General features: G+C 33.5%; 2 protein-coding genes across 3 annotated transcripts in view; one reads left to right on the top strand and one right to left on the bottom strand.

Annotated features, from left to right (window-relative positions):
* The window catches only part of LOC139527653 (uncharacterized), a 54,810-nt gene extending 53,147 nt beyond the window's left edge, over positions 1-1,663 (top strand). Inside the window, exon 25 of the mRNA XM_071323185.1 lies at positions 636-1,663. Within this exon, the coding sequence (XP_071179286.1) occupies positions 636-866 (231 nt within the window). The 3' untranslated portion in view covers positions 867-1,663. The remainder of the gene's footprint in view (positions 1-635) is intronic.
* Positions 1,664-1,859: 196 nt separating this feature from the next.
* LOC139527658 (universal stress protein in QAH/OAS sulfhydrylase 3'region-like) overlaps positions 1,860-16,809 on the bottom strand; it is a 34,442-nt gene continuing 19,492 nt past the window's right edge. Inside the window, exons 2-4 of one of the 2 annotated variants that reach the window (XM_071323203.1) lie at positions 16,127-16,207; positions 15,384-15,475; positions 1,860-2,312 (exon numbers count right to left, since the gene is read on the bottom strand). In XM_071323203.1, the coding sequence (XP_071179304.1) occupies positions 2,028-2,312; positions 15,384-15,475; positions 16,127-16,207 (458 nt within the window). In that variant the 3' untranslated portion in view covers positions 1,860-2,027. Of the gene's footprint in view, positions 2,313-15,383; positions 15,491-16,126; positions 16,208-16,809 lie in introns of both variants that reach the window. The other variant, XM_071323202.1, reaches the window with a different exon arrangement.

Below are 16,809 nucleotides of genomic sequence, written 5' to 3'. Positions count from 1 at the left end.
CAAAAATACAATTTACTGGCTACAATTTTCGCTTTGTAAAAGGAGCTGAACAGGTTTTGTCAATTGCTATTCATTGCAGCTGTTTATATTGACTTTAAAAGCAATGTGACAATAGCATCAATATTTGAATCAGAATTGAATTAGAATAAGATTAAACGTAATATATTTTAGAACCCAAAATACGCGTTTTGACAATCATGTCTCTTTATTGATGCTCGGTTCCAAAATACTTTTAAACCCAAAACGTGATTACAAACGTTTAAAAGCTGATACAACCGAATAGGACAAAAGTATAGACAAGAGGGTAGAGCAATACATTCCTTTGTCTTATAATTGTAAGTTTTATAAAAAGAAACAATATCCGTTTTCTGACATTTTTATCAGTCCCGCTTATAAAATGTGTAATTTTTAAACAATATTTTTACTAAGTATTATGTTTTTATACTTTAGATCGAAATTTATATACTATTCATCTTACATAATAAACGGTGTTGTCGCCTCCGGATTTCTCAAATTCACTGCTGAAAACTTCATTTTCTGTATGACATGCATTTTATTTTCGTAATTGTTTCTTGTCAAGGCTGTAAAAATTGTCAAAAACAAAAGATTTTACTACTGTTTTTTTTTCCATTTAGTTTTATTTAGTGTTAGACGTAGGTGTGGGTGGATATCCACATTTTAAGGACGAATGGTTGAACTATCCGTATCCAAAACCTTGGCAGGATAGGTCAGACTACGCGACAAGAGATTTCTGGAGTGCAAAAGAGGTTTGGTATCCAACGTGGAATCAGAATCGAGATGGTGATGGTGATGAAGAGACTGCCATGAAAATTAGCTATGTTAAAGTTTGGAAGATGAAACCTTAACATGCAAACATTTGAATGTATCTTCTATGACAACACTTCATATATTCCTCTTTATAAAATAATAATTATAAATATAGGGCTTTGAACTTCATAAGAAAATTTAAAATGAAACTTCCATGTAAATATGATGTAAATGCATTGTATGTAGTCTTACTCGTATAACTTGATATACTGATTTTCTTTCTGTCATGAGTACTTAAAAAAATGTTTACCCTGTATGCTTACATTGCCCAAGTGAAATTTTAAAATTGTTTGCATAAACATTGAACAACAAAAATATGTGACGTTTAAATTTTCTGACGTCAGACACGCGAAGCAATGAAAATGTTTGTAGATAGATGTTTTTGTGTTCTGTTAAATTGTTTCTTTTAAAATTGTTACACGATGATGACTGCTGTACCCATATTTTGACTATTTTATTTATTATGTCTGTTTAGTTCACGCATCATTGTAAATATAACGGAATTTGATGAGACTGTCAACAAAGTGAGAGGTTTAGCGCTATAAAACCAGGTTTGATTCACCATTTTCTACATTTGAAAATGCCTGTACCAGGTCAGGAATATGTTTTGTCATTTGATGTTTGCCATGGGATTAGGGACTTTCCGATTTTATTTTCCTCTGAGTTCAGTATTTTTTGATTTTACATTTTTTTGGGGTAAAAGTAAAATGTTTAGAAAAAGTGCCTCGTTAGTGCAGAAAATTTGAAAAAAACGTAATGTGAGGTTTTAGGCACGTTGCGCAATGTAGATGTATATAACTTTGTGTGAACTATATATAAAGGTTATAGAAACATTTGATAGTTTTGTTTTGTTTACTGTGTATCTTAAATCATTTATTCAACTGTTCACACGGTAAACTGTATAAAAAAGTATTTGCAACAAGTCGACGATTTTTTTCGATTGTAAATTTTTATACCTTGGACGGTGAATTTGTTTTAAGCATGTTAATTGTGTGGAAATATAACATTGTCTCAATGAAAATTATGATACATTGTTCGTTAAGGTATATCTATATTTTTCATTATTAACTTTTCTTGCTAATCAGGGGCATGACACATAAGAATACACATGATACGCAATATATACTAAACTACACATGAACATGCGCATTTGTATTGGGGATAAGATATTTGTATGATATCGGAATATGCCAATTCTGTCAATGAATATCACCAATGTTATCATCGGGCTGCTCATCATCTGTGTGTTCGTCATTCTTATGATGTTTATGATGTTTATCATGCTTATGGTGGTCTCTTTTACAGACAAGAACTGGAACAGGAGAATGATGTACACAATAGTCACTAACACTTCCAAGGAATGTACGTTTCACTTTGCCTAGACCACGTGTCCCTACCACAATCATATCAGCGTTTTCTTCAATGGCAGCTTCTATAATTGCCTCTCCTGGCTTTCCGCTCATCTGCTTCATCTTGCCAGTCAACTAAAGAATAAACAGATATCAAAGTTTAAAAGCAAATAAGACATTGTGTTTTAATACAATACAATACCAGAAGTCAATTTAAACTTCAAATGTAAGTCTTTTACGGTTCATCATAACCTTTTGACTAATATGGACGTATTTACCCCACACATGTTACTCTGAGTACAGACAAACCTATGCACCTGCAAAAGTTTTAAGGGACGACAGGAACTAGATATATATATTTAAATGCATTTTTTTTTTTTTTAGAAAATTATTAACTTTACTAGAGTTTGCTATCCAGTATATTGTTTCGTTCCTGCAGAAGGTGCCAAACTAAACTAAGTTGGGAAAGAGGTTTGTTTATTTTGCTATCTTCTGCAGACTGGAAAAAACTGGACATCAAAATTCAGGTAAGTTTTTAATTTTCTGAAACATATACTACATATAACTTATATATATTTAGTTCCTGCCATGCCTTAAAACTTTCTTAGATGAACCAGTTTGTCTGTACTTATAGTAAGTTTTGAGGTGTAAACACGGCAATATTTTTCAATTCCATATGATGAACTTTAAATCAAACTACGGATATTACTTCCTAAAATATACTTCCCTGTAGATATACCGATTTTTTGTGTGTCAAGGATTGATACTCCATGTCCTTTCTTTTCTATTCTATTATACTTTACTCAGTTAAATGCAATCCTCCCTGTAGTATCTGCTTTTGTTGGTATTAATCATGGGAGTAGAATATGTATATATTATACGTAATGGTGCAATGTGGATAAACTTATCGGTTTCCGAGAGCAAAATTGGCAGCGCGTTATCCCTACAATGGCTTCCATTTCTACGATTGTGAAAATGAACTGGCGTAATGGGGAGATAATTTTGACGAAGTAGAATCCTGACTGGGTATTACATAGAGTAGACATTCTGTTAAGTATAACAGGCAAATACGGATCTTTTCAAGCGTTATGAAGATTGACATTTGCGTGCAGCACTTTCCTTACAAAATCGATCGCTTTTAACGTACATATACTGCCCAGATATGACCTAATATTCTTACAAATGAGTGACTACCGAGATGTTCAAGTCCAGATTGACTATAGGCATATACCTAGTCAACCCCTAGGTCCAATCCCCTTATTAAAACGTCGGACATACGGAATTTCTTACACTCGCGGAAGTTTGAATAATTCTTTTAACATACAAACCATTTATTCCGTATGCGTATCCTTAAATATTTAATATTGAGTAGTAGAGAAGAAAATGTTATCTGATGTTAAAAAATTTAACATATTGCTATAAAATATGTCTCGAACGCCAGTTGGCATTCATTCCAGAGAAAAACGAGGTCCAAGGAATGACAAAGACAGCAAAACGAGTTTACATTACATATACGTCAAGGAATTACCGTAATGTAATTATTTTATAGAAGATTAAAGCTTGTATTGATCAGATCAATAGATTACTTAAGGATAAACAACATGTGAAATTCGGTTGTCGTTCCGAACTCTTAAGACTTTGTTAATTTATATCAAAATTAGATTATATCACAAACAGTAATGCACTTATGTTTTTTGTTATTGATGTTTATATCTATTACTTCAGATTGAAATCAAGTTTTATTGGTAATCAAACATTATAGGTATACCATATGCTTAACTTCTGTAACTTCTGTTACTATAATAGTTCAAACAGATACATCATATTAAGAACCCGCTGATAGAACGTAGTGTTTGATCATTTCAACATGATCTTTTATTTATGAAAGTGGTGCTACTTCAGACGATGTAACTGAACATTAACAACCAGAGAATATTGTTTTATTACCTTAGCTGTATTTGGCAAAAATTTTAGGGATTTTTGGTCCTCAATGCTCTTTAACCTCGTTCGTTATTTGGCCTTTAACATTTTTTTATTCGATCGTCGCTGATGAGTCTTTTGTACAGACGAAACGCGAGTTTGGCGCAAATATAAAATTGCAATCCTGGTATCTATAATGAGTTTATTTAATATCATGATAAAACTATCGTCTGTATAACCTTTTAGTCAAGGGATAAGTTAAACTCAATGAACATCTTTACCATTACTTAGTGTTTTTTTCTACTGTTCAAAAAGGTCAAGATGGTTCAGAAATTGAAAAGGATTAATGGATGAATGATTGATTGTTGAACGCACAAGATTATATAACATAGAGATAGAATGGCCTGCAACTTTCAGAGCTGCAAAATTTTAATAAAATCTCTCTTGAGAAAACAACATGTTCGCAGTCGTTCAGGAGAAATTCCTTGTAATATTTCTGTATACTTCTGCTAAAATAATGTTTTCCGAAAATAGCATATCTCGTTTGGAAATATTTCATCCCTAAACATTTCATAGCAACTCACACAATCACCACTAGAAGAAAATACAATAAACAGCTGCGCCATGAGCGCATTATACGCCCTTCGTCTTGTGTGAGACGTTTTATGCAATAATCATAAATAGTTTCTGAGATACGGCGCGACATGTGAAAAAAATCCTTCTTTTACAAATACTCAATAACTCTAAAATAAAATGTTTTAATCGTCACCAAAAATATACAGATCTTCAGATTAATATAACTAGAAGTGTGTAAAGTTTTGAGCAATAGTCATTAATGATTTTTAAGATACGATGCAACATGTGAAAACCCCCCTCTTTTTTACAAAAAACTCAATAACTCCAAAATAAAATTTTGAATCATCACCAAAAAGTATACAGATCTTTAGATTAATATAACTAAGAAATGTGTAAAGTTTTAAGCAATAACATAAATTCTTTAAATAAATATTGCGCGACATGTGAAAACCCAACCCCTTTTTTTTTTTTTTACAAAAAACTAAATAACTCTTAAATAAAATTTTGAATCATCCTCAGAAAGTATACAGATCTTTGGATTAATATAATAAAGAAATGTGTGAAGTTTAAATCAATAATAAGAAATAGTTTTTGAGATACAGTGAAAAAAACATACCCCTGTTTTAGTTATAAAGTCCCGTAACTCAAAAAGTTTTAATCCTATTTTCACCAAAAAGTATATAGATCGTTTGGCCATCATAAGAAACAACTATATTAAGTTTCATGAAATTTAGATAAGCAGTTCTCAAGTTACGGTGCAACATGTTTACGCCGGACAGACGGACAGACGGACAGACGGACGCCGGTGTTATATAGCCATTCTCCCCCCATGCCAGTTTTTTCCGGGGAAAAAACTGGCATAAACCAATTCTTCCCCTAGGGAAATTGTGGATCATTGACATTCTTCCCCAGCGGTAATTTGGCAATACGTATACATATTGTCACTTTTCCCCCATGCCAATCTTTCCCCCATGGAATAAATTTCACTATACCGGTAGTATTTATATCAGTCTGAAAATCAAACAGAGTTGGAATTAGATTTTTATGCTGACAAATAGTTTTTGTCAATGTCGACATGGTCATCAGCCTGTCTATGTGTCCACTCGTCTGTTTGTATTTTCCCCAGTTATTTTCAAGTAGTCCTTTAGCCGGTTTACATTCTCAAAAGGATATGTGTTCTATTTCCAAAAGTTCGTTTACATTTTCATCGGTCTGTCTATGTGTCTACTTGTCTGTCTGCATGTTTAACAGTCTGAGTTCATATTCACCGGTCCGTCTATGTCATACATGTATATTATGTCTACAGGTCCGTCCGTCTTTCTCCGTGTTGACTAATCTATCTACATGTTTACAAGTCAGTTTACGTTTACACCAGTACTAGTGTGCCTACATCTCTACTAGTCTGTGCATGTGTCCACCAGTATGTCTACATGTCTACCAGTCGGTCTATATCTAAATCTGTCTGTCTTCATGTTCATCAGTCCGTCTATATTTTTTTTGTCGTCTGTAATTGCATTTTTTTGGTATTATTTTGTCTGATCGTCCGAATCTTCAATATGGTGACATTTACATGCATTCTTTTGACCAGGCAACTTACAACTTACTTTTGTTATTTTAATTTTTTTACAAGTTGTATACTCCATACTAATACCATAATCCTTTGAACTGCCAGTAAGTTTCCATACCACATCTTCCTGGTTTACCCCCAATCCCACTAAGGGGGAAAAGTTGGATCATGACAATTTTTCCGGGGGGAAAAATTGGATCGATCCAGTTTCCCCCCGGAAAAATTGGCATGGGGAAGAATGGCTATAGGACACCGGAACATTTGTATACCATAATACGTCCCGTCAAAAATTTTGGACGGGCGTATAAAAAGTAAACATGAGTTTGCACATGAACATTTTAATTCAATACGCTGTCATCAAGTCAAGTAGTGATCAAGTGAGTTTTCTTGAATATCTTCAGGCCCGTAGCCAGGAATTTTCAAGGGGGAGTGGGGGGGGGGGGGGTATTTGGACTCACGAACTCGACTTTAACAGTCACAATTCGAACAGAACGTTGACTTTAACAGTGCTTATTTGTTTTCAAAGGGGGAGGGGGTATCGACCGAACCCCTTATCTACGGGTATGATCTTTAATGACATTTGACACAACAATTTCTTGATACTGAACTAATCATTTTAGGAATAGCCATACAAAAATAATTGTGCACGATTGATCTTATTTCGGCTTTAAAGTAACAGTTATCATATTGGAGGATTGGAGATAATGGATATAACAGATGCAGTTAAGTCTGCCTCATATCGGGACCTACAACTAAAAATTGAAAATGAGGGTCGGTTGAAAACAAAACTTTACGACAAAAGAGATGATTTCAGCTTCTCAATTGTGAGTTTTTCATTTCTATGTAGCAACATTCCATCAGCACCTGCATACGGAGTATATATATATATATATATATCTTCCAATTGATACGATATTCCCGGGCTTGTATTTACTATCATGATTTCCTTTAAAGACGGTTGCTACTCACATGGAAGCTATTAAACCAAGAGTTCCAAATGGGGAAGTTTAGTTCATCCCTTCGTAAATTTTAAGGACACCATCACGAGTTGGTTGACCGTTACGGAATACTCGTTTCACAGATGATATCGGATATGTTCCGTAAGTCATAACTACAATCCGTTCCCTTTCCACGAATGTGACCTACCTAATTAGACTATTTACTGAGTTTGTAATAACATGAGCAACACGACGGGTGCTTCATGTGGAGCAGGATCTGCTTACCCTTTCGGAGCACCTGAGATCACCCCCAGATATGGTGGGGTTCGTGTTGCTTAGTCTTTACTTTTCTATGTTGTGTCTTGTGTATTATAGTTTGTCTATCTTTTTCTTTTTAGCCATGGTGTTGTCAGTTTTTTTAATTTATTTATGAGTTTGAATGTCCAACTGGTATTTTTCTCCACTCTTTTGTAATTTAGGACCTTAACAATAGTTGAACTGATAGTCCTTAAGATAATAAAGTTCATTTCCGATTGACCAAAGAATATTAAAGTAAAATTATCAAGAAAGTTAATGATGCCGGACAAATAACGAACGCGATCTTATGATAAGCTCAAAATGTCCTTGTTGTCCAGATTCGCTCTTACATAATATTGTAAGACGAAAATGTCTGTGTATTATATAAAATTGAGAATAGAAATTGAAAATATGCCAAAAGAGACTACAACCCGACGAAAGTGCAGATAACAACAGAAGGCCATTAATGGGTCTTCAATGCAGCGAGAAAATCCCGTACCCGGAAATAGGCCTCAGCTGGCCCCTAAATACAGATGTGTACGAGTTCAGTGAAATGGATGTCATACTAAACTCCAAAACATTTAAATGAACTAAAATCAAAAGACATAAAACTTGAAGACTAATTGTTTTCATTTGGCAAGTACGTCAATGTTGACACACTGAAACCGGTATGAGAAATTCTTAAGCAACATTTTTGTAACTGTAATTGATTTGGCAGCGTCGCAAATTTTAAGGCATCAATTCCGATTGTATTGTAGAATTGTGCATATGCATTGTTTTTTTTTAATAGTTGTAAAACAGTTCCATTATTAATTGAACTGTAACAAAGACATTGTATAAAAGAAATAGAAACAGTTCCTACATCTTAAATGATTTGACATGTTTGTGAATACCCATTTTTTCACACAGGTGTCAGATGCTAAACATCGCGAATTTATTCATATTTCAAACTATCAACTCAACAACTGAAAATAGCCAACATCAAATGTAATACTTACCGCGTAGAAAGGATATACGATATGCGTTCACCATTTTTCATGTCATATACTGTGTTAATACAATCGATGCCGAGACAATGTTGACTAACGGAACCTATATTTTCATATAACATTGCTGGCAGGTCCAGTGAGTGCATTTGACCAATTGCAGTCGGAGTTGCTACGAAGTCAGATATGTTTCCGCTGAGGGAAGAATACAAATTTTCTACACGAATCGCTAATTACAATCATTTGGTTATATCACAATTTACAAGAGAAAATACTACACACGTAAAATAAAAACCAATATTCAATCTAAGTACATGTAGACCAGTTTAAAATGAGATTACAAACTCAATAATAGAACCGGCTATATATAACATGCAGTAAAATAAATAATTGAATAATAATGAAACTTTTACACGCTAATGGATTTTATAAAATATACTTGCGATTGTCCCAGTTCAGAAGCATGTAATTCAGTTTTGTCGTTGTTTTGCTGTCAGTCATCATTTATTTTTCGTTGATTGTAACTTTGCATAATTATCGGTTTTCACATTTTGACATACTAGGGCCTTGTATGGCTTTCTACATGTATTCATCGTATAGGGTTTTCTCATTGTTGAAAGCCGCAGGTAGCTTAAAAATAGTTATATCCCCTACTTTGTTCAATATCTATCGTATTTACTATCATATAAAAGTGTCATGATTTTCATATTGTAAAACTATACTAGAACATACACGCGACATCGAATTTTCGAGCACTATATAATCGAGTGGCATATTGATAGTATATAAGAACGTATATTCGGATAAAACATAAATTTCAAATTGGGATTCATATGGTACAAATAACTGAAATATATTTGTAAAATCGGAGATTTATGATAATGAGGGGGAGGAATTATGGGGGCCTTCTATTGGTATTGGTATCGGATTCGACTCGGTACTTATAGATATAGGAAGATGTGGTGTGAGTGCCAATGAGACAACTCTCCATACAAATAACAATTTAAAAAGTAAACCATTATAGGTTAAATTACGGCCTTCAACACGGATCCTTGGCTCACACCGAACAACAAGCTATAAAGGGCCCCAAAATTACTAGTGTAAAACCATTCAAACGGGAAAACCAACGGTCTAATCTATATAAACAAAACGAGAAACGAGAAACACGTATATATTACATAAGCAAACGACAACTACTGTACATCAGATTCCTGACTTAGGACAGGTGCAAACATTTGCAGCGGGATTAAACGTTTTAATGGATCCAAACCTTCTCCCTTTTTCTGAAACAATAGCATAACATCACAACAAAGAAAAACATACGATAAAATATCAATTGGCAGACTTAACTCAATCAAAAAACGTATGATTAAACAATGAACGAATAAATTTGATCTGCGATATCTGAATACAAATGCACAGTTAATTAAATATTAGAGACAAACATTCATGACCAAAAAGCTAACAAACAAATTCAAACACAGGACATGACTGAGAAATATTTAACCAATCAATGTTCACTTTAGAAAAAAAACAAAACGGTTTTTTTATAATCTTGAAGTTTATACAAATGTTGTAAGAATAAGTGAAAAATTGAAGATATTACAAATAATGAAAGCTGGTGTACAGACAAGATCCATATAAATAAAAAATAACAAAAAAGCATTATAAACAGTATCAACAGGTCGAATTAACAAGAAAAGTTACTGACAGCTAGTTAAAAGCCAAAACCAATAAATAATAAAAAATCATGCATCAGAGACTAAAATCGACTAAAACACATCACAGGGATTTAGTATTTTAACGTCATTAATAGTCAAAGAAGACATGACTTGTGCAATGCCAAAAATAAATGTATCGACAGGTAGTAGTATAGTGAAGAGCGACTTCTATAGAAATAAAAGTTAACGTGTCTTTGTCTCTATACATCTCGCCTCAAAAGATAATGAAATTTAGTTATGTTTTAATTTGCTAATGACAATATCAATATTAGTGCCAATGTGAACTATATTCAGAGATCTTATTACAATATTGGTACGATAACCCTTACTTATAAGTTTGTTTAAAGGTTCGATGAGTTTACAAGGATCACATAGTGATTTCCTCGCTTTAAGTACAATATTACCATAAAATTTAGGATGTGAAATACCATTTTTAATAAGCTTTCGACAGGTATAGCCAAATTTACTAATCAAATCTTTGTATCTATGAAAGAATTTAGTAAAAGTTTTAAGTAATTTATGGTATCGAAATCCCTGACACAACAATTTACCAGTGATGCATTGATTACGTTCGTTAAAATCTATGACATCAGAACACACACGGGCAAACCGAACGAGTTGCGATATATAAACACCGTATGATGGAGCCAAAGGCACATCGCCGTCTAAAAAAGGAAAATTAACAATAGGAAATGAAAAATCGTCTCTTTTGTCGTAAATTTTAGTGTGAAGTTTCCCGTTTGAAATTGAAATGTCTAAATCTAGAAAAGGACAACTGCTGCTGTTTATGTTAGATTTAGTTAAAGTAAGTTCGTTTGGGTAAATTTCTGAAGTATATTTAGAGAACTCTGGATTATTCAACGAAAAAATATCATCCAGATAACGGTAGGTATTTTTGAATGTATCAACCAAATGTAACAATGATGGGTCTTTACTGAGTTTGGTCATAAACTGAGATTCATAGCAATTTAGAAATAAATCTGCTATTAAAGGGGCACAGTTGGTGCCCATAGGAATACCTACTACCTGACGATACACTTTATCACCGAAACGTACATAAATGTTATCAAGCAGAAAGTTTAAAGCTTCAATCATATCTTCACATTTCCAGTAAGTGTATCTAGCATACTTTCCTTTTTCGTTACAGAAAAAGGCCTTAAATGAGTTACAGCAAATAAAATTACAATGAGATTTTTCGAAAGACCATTTTATCAAATACAAAAACTTTTTCTTTATAAGATTGTGTGGAAGTATAGTGTACAGAGTAGAAAAATCATAACTGTCAACAGAATTGTAAGGACCATTGAAAGCATGTATTTTATCTAAAACCTCTAAAGAATTTTTAACACTCCAAAAATAATTAATACCATTATTTTCATAAGCTTTATTACAAAAGTTAATAACCAGTTCTTTGATAGTAGTAAGGGAGGTGGTTAGAAGCACTGATAGATTAGTAGTAGAACACTTACTGGAAGCGGAGATGAAACGGAATTTAAATGGTTTTTTGTGTAATTTCGGTAACCAGTACATGGTAGGGACTTTCAAATATTCGGAAGATGCTTTAAGCTGGGCAGTGGCAGTGGTATGCTTGTTAACGATTTGACTCTCTGTGGTGCGCACTGACCTGAATGTAGAGGAATTGATAATTTCATTTTGAAGAACTTTCGTGTAGTATATGCGTCACACCACCACTACATTATTTGCTGCCTTGTCTGCCGGTACGAACACAAACCGCTCTGCGAGTACCTTGAGTTTGTTTTTTATTCTAGAAATGGGTATATCATGGTTCATATTATTTATTTCAGAATTGTTTTCCAAATGAGATATTCGAATATCAACCGTATTCATAATTTTATTCAAATAACTGTCTAAAGATTTTTTATCGGATTTTTCACGTTTGCACCAATTTTTACAATAGGCAGACAGAGCGTCTTTAATGACCTGACGACACTGTTTCCAATCTATTGTAGATGGAGGACGGTATTTCGGTCCTTTCTTTAGAAAAGTTATGACTTCACGGTCATCGACGATGTTGAGGTCTCCTGTGATAACATGACCATAGGGAACATACTTAAAACTAGATGTTTCGCAATCTCAAGTGGAAGGAACATTATTTTCTATATTGACGTCTGTTGTAATTGACGTATAATTGAAAATCAATTTTCTGCTCGTTTTTTTTATAAGAATACGAAATAATGGGTTGTTCTATATTATGGAGGTATTAAGCTATAGACAGAAGAGTCATTGAATATGCTAGACAAATTAATAAAATCAATACCTCTATTTATATATTTTAATTTGAGAAAATGTCGTTTATGATTTTCAGGTTTATCAATTAGAGGAAAAAGCCTGTGATGACAAAAGGCTGTAATAATACGGGTGTATTCATAAAATGGGCTAAAAAAGGAAATTTTATCACACTCCAGAAAAATAGCATATAATTTACTTATAGGTATCTGACCCAGTTTGCATAATACTTGATGTCTGCCATTATTCTTTATTATAGATAACAGATCAGCAAGTGTATAATTTATACGATGTTTAATGCGTTGATTACGGTTCTTGCGTTTACCATGAGACCTATTATTTCTAAGTCGTTTATCAACAATATTAATGACATCGATATGAGTTTTAGATATGTTCCCCTGCCCTAATATTTTATCATTTAGACCGAGAGGATAAGCTGTTTGAAGTCTTTTTATCCAAAACAATTCGCGAACTTCGCGTGATTTTTCAAATTGCTTGTGCGATTCTCCTGGTTGTTTTTGAACGGTTTCGAGCGGTTGGAATTTTATATATTTCAGATTATGATTATGCTTATCTAAATGCTGATATACTAAACTTTTGAATTTTTTGGGTCTACGAAAGCGGTAGAGATGATTATTTGTAATATATATGTATGTAATGGTAAATGCCTCCGTTATCCGAAGAACCCTTCGAAATCTGCGAGGGTACAGTGGCATCCATGTACACTCCCTATCGGGATTTATGGAGATGTGTTACTAACGTATATCTACGACAATTTTTATACGCCCATCAAAATTTTGACGGGACGTATTATGGTATACAAATGTCCGGTGTCCGTCCGTCTGTCTGTCCGTCTGTCTGTCTGTCTGTCCGTCTGTCCGTCCGTCCGTCCGTCTGTCTGTCCGGCGTAAACATGTCGCACCGTAACTTGAGAACGACTTATCCAAATTTCATGAAACTTAACATAGTTGTTTCTTATGATGGTCAAATGATCTGTATACTTTTTGGTGAAAAAAAGATTAAAACTTTTTGAGTTACGGCACTTTGTAACTAAAACAGGGGTGTGTTTTTTTCACATGTCGCACCATATCTCAAAAACGTTTCTAAATTATGGCTTAAAACTTTAAACACTTCTTAGTTATATAAATCTTAATATCTGTATATTTTTTGGTGATGATTCAAAATTTTATTTTGAGTATTGAGTATTTTGTAAAAAAGGGGGAGGGTTTTTCACATGTCGCACCATATCTCAAAAACGATTTATGATTATTGCTTAAAACTTTACACATGTCTTTGTTATATTAATCTGAAGATCTGTATACTTTTTGGTGATGATTCAAAATTTCATTTTTGAGTTATTGAGTATTTTGTAAAAAAGGGGGAGGTTTTTTTTACATGTTGTGCCGTATCTCAAAAACCATTTATGATTATTGCTTAAAACTTTACACACTTCTTTGTTATATTAATCTAAAGATCTGTATACTTTTTGGTGATGATTCAAAACTTTATTTTGGAGTTATTGAGTATTTTGTTAAACAGGAGAGGTTTTTTTTTTACATGTCGCGCCGTATCTCAAAAATAAATTTAAATTATTGGTTAAAACTTTACACACTTCTTTGTTATATTAATCTAAAGATCTGTATACTTTTTGGTTTTGATTCAAACTTGTATTTTAGTGAAATTTAGTTTTTTGTAAAAAAAAAACAGGGTTGGGGATTTCACATGTCCCCGCCGTGTCTCAAAAACAATATATGGTTATTGCTTAAAACTTTCTCAGAAACTATTTATGATTATTGCATAAAACTTCCACACAAGACGTCGGGCGTATCATGCGCTCATGGCGCAGCTGTTTATTATTTCAAGGACCATCAAACCCTACCAAACACAAAGGGAGTGCTAGGGTACCGGGCAGTCTATAAAAATGGTGGAGGAAGCCGAAGTACTCGAAGAGAACCTACGGGCCACTCGACGGAAACAGGCAAACCGGAGAGATGTCAGAAGATTGATTTTCAGGTCAAAGTAGGGGACAACTTTGACAAACCGAGGCCCCAAAGTACCCATTATAGTATAGGTACCAATGAAGTGTGTGGGAGGATGAAAATCACCCTTTGTGATGGTCTGTGATGTACTGAAATTTCCAGCGCCCCGAGTAAGAATCGAACTCGGTCTTAACCACTAAACCACGAACCCACATAATATTAATTATGTTGAAAAAGGGTCTGGAATGATATAATTTTTAATCAACATTATTGTCATATATAAATTATATATAAAGTTGAATTCGTTGATTCGTTGGTCTGACGTCATACTGTCTTACACACTGGGCCTCGTCATTTTAGTAGTATATATATACAATGTCCAATATTTCGCTGTGAACTAGATGTGACCGTTTGAATCAAGAGATCATTTTATATAATGATACTGAAATTAAGAGAAAGTAAAGACCGACTCAGCTGTATTAATGAATATATAGAATCATATTCAAAACAGTGTGGCTGTGGCCATTGATTGACGACCTAAATTATCCCATTGACTGGGACACAATAGGTGAATGTTTGTCTGTAACGATCACTGCTCACTACTTACTTATTATAGAATTTAAACTGTGGGGTCACCAAAGGATCTTAACGCCTTTAATATTAAAATAATTCGAAAAATTAATCAGGAATAACATTATGTTTTGATTTATATTATTGATATAAATCATAACATCGTGTTATTCCTGATTATTTTTTCTAATTACTTTATTTAGGTGTTGAGAACCTTTTGTGACCCCACAGTTTAAATGTCTTTTACAAGTACATAGTGAGCAGAGGTCGTTACAGACAAACGTTCACATAATCTGTCCCAGTCAATGGGATAGTTTAGGTCGTCAATCAATGACCACAGCCACACTGTTTTGAATATGATTCTATTTAGTTCGTTACTTTGTTGTTTAATTAAGCAAAACTTACACCAACTGCTTGCATTCTATCGGAGTATCTTTTGACCAGTTTACATGTATGCTGTTCTTCTTCTTTTATTAGCTGCGAAACAGTACCTGGATCTGTGAGTAAAACAGCTAGAAAAAATAACATGTAAATTTGCTTTTTTGTTTACTTGAGCAAAACCGAATCAAAATGAATCAAGACAAGCAAGAAGAGCTTGGTACAACAATGATTTAGAACTATCCTGCTTTAACAATCGTCTTTAGCTCGAAAGATCGTATAGAAAGGACTGGTGCTAACTCACAAACATAACATTTAAATGACGGAGTACACATTCCGAACGAATAAATATTCCAACATAAATATCAAGTTTACTACCAAACCAAATTGAATTGTATTATGCGGAAACGCTTGTGATTTTAGACGAAAAGTATGAATATATTACCGTAAGCTTCAGTAAATATATACTGTTTGTAAGTAAATAAATTCAAAACATATCAGGCTCCTTGCATAAGTTTGTCCTTTCTGATTCGCGAAGTCAGACAACAGATTTCGAAAAAAAACCCCATCTTATTTAAAAAATATGTCTTTTGATTTTCTAATGTTGATGTGTTGCTGTATCATTGTCGTTTACCTTTTAATCGTATATGTTGAACAAAACATAAACAAATGTAGGACGAATCGTTTCTTTTATACTAGTATATATCTATTGTGTGCATTTCATTCGCTTGTAAAGTCTTTTAGAAATACAGTGTTTCGGTTAAACTTACGAGCTTGTACCACTTTATGATACTCTGGAACATACACCAGTATAAGGATGTCTCCATTTTTCTTTATCTCTGTTAAATAAACTAAAAGAAACAAACGAACATTGCTATAAATCAGCTGGCTTGACGGATATTCTTTGTAAAGATATGAATTAGTGAATCTGTACATCTTACAACAATAGACGTACATGGTAATTATGTCCGATATAAGTTCGTATAATCCTACTACTGTCTTTTCGATATACATAATGTAGAATGATCAACGGAGAATTACCCGAAACCAGTGCTAAGGGTAGTATGAAACTTACAATAAGCTGTGCTTTTTTTTGCTCCGGGTTGAATGTCTCAGAGTGACTTTTTTCAGATGCAGAACGCTGTTATGTTACATGACAACATACATCCGTTTTACTGCTTTTAATAGCAGTAATGAGAAAAGTTAGGGTTACCAATGGAATACTTCAATGTTTGAATGTTTTTTATGCTTTAAGATCTGGTGAAATCCCCAACTTTCATTTGGAAGTGCCTGTTCCAAAAGAGGGACGAAATATACCAAAGGGACAGTCAAACTTATAAATCAAAAATAAACTGACAACGCCATGGCTAAAAATGAAAAAGACAAACAGACAAACAATAGTACACATAACACAACACTGAAAACTTAAGAATAAGCAACACGAACCCCACCA

The sequence above is a fragment of the Mytilus edulis genome, chromosome 6 (genome assembly GCF_963676685.1).
Source record: "Mytilus edulis chromosome 6, xbMytEdul2.2, whole genome shotgun sequence".
Taxonomy (NCBI): domain Eukaryota; kingdom Metazoa; phylum Mollusca; class Bivalvia; order Mytilida; family Mytilidae; genus Mytilus; species Mytilus edulis.
The sequence above is the reverse complement of the archived record's forward strand: the minus strand, read 5'-3'. Positions and strand labels throughout refer to the sequence as shown.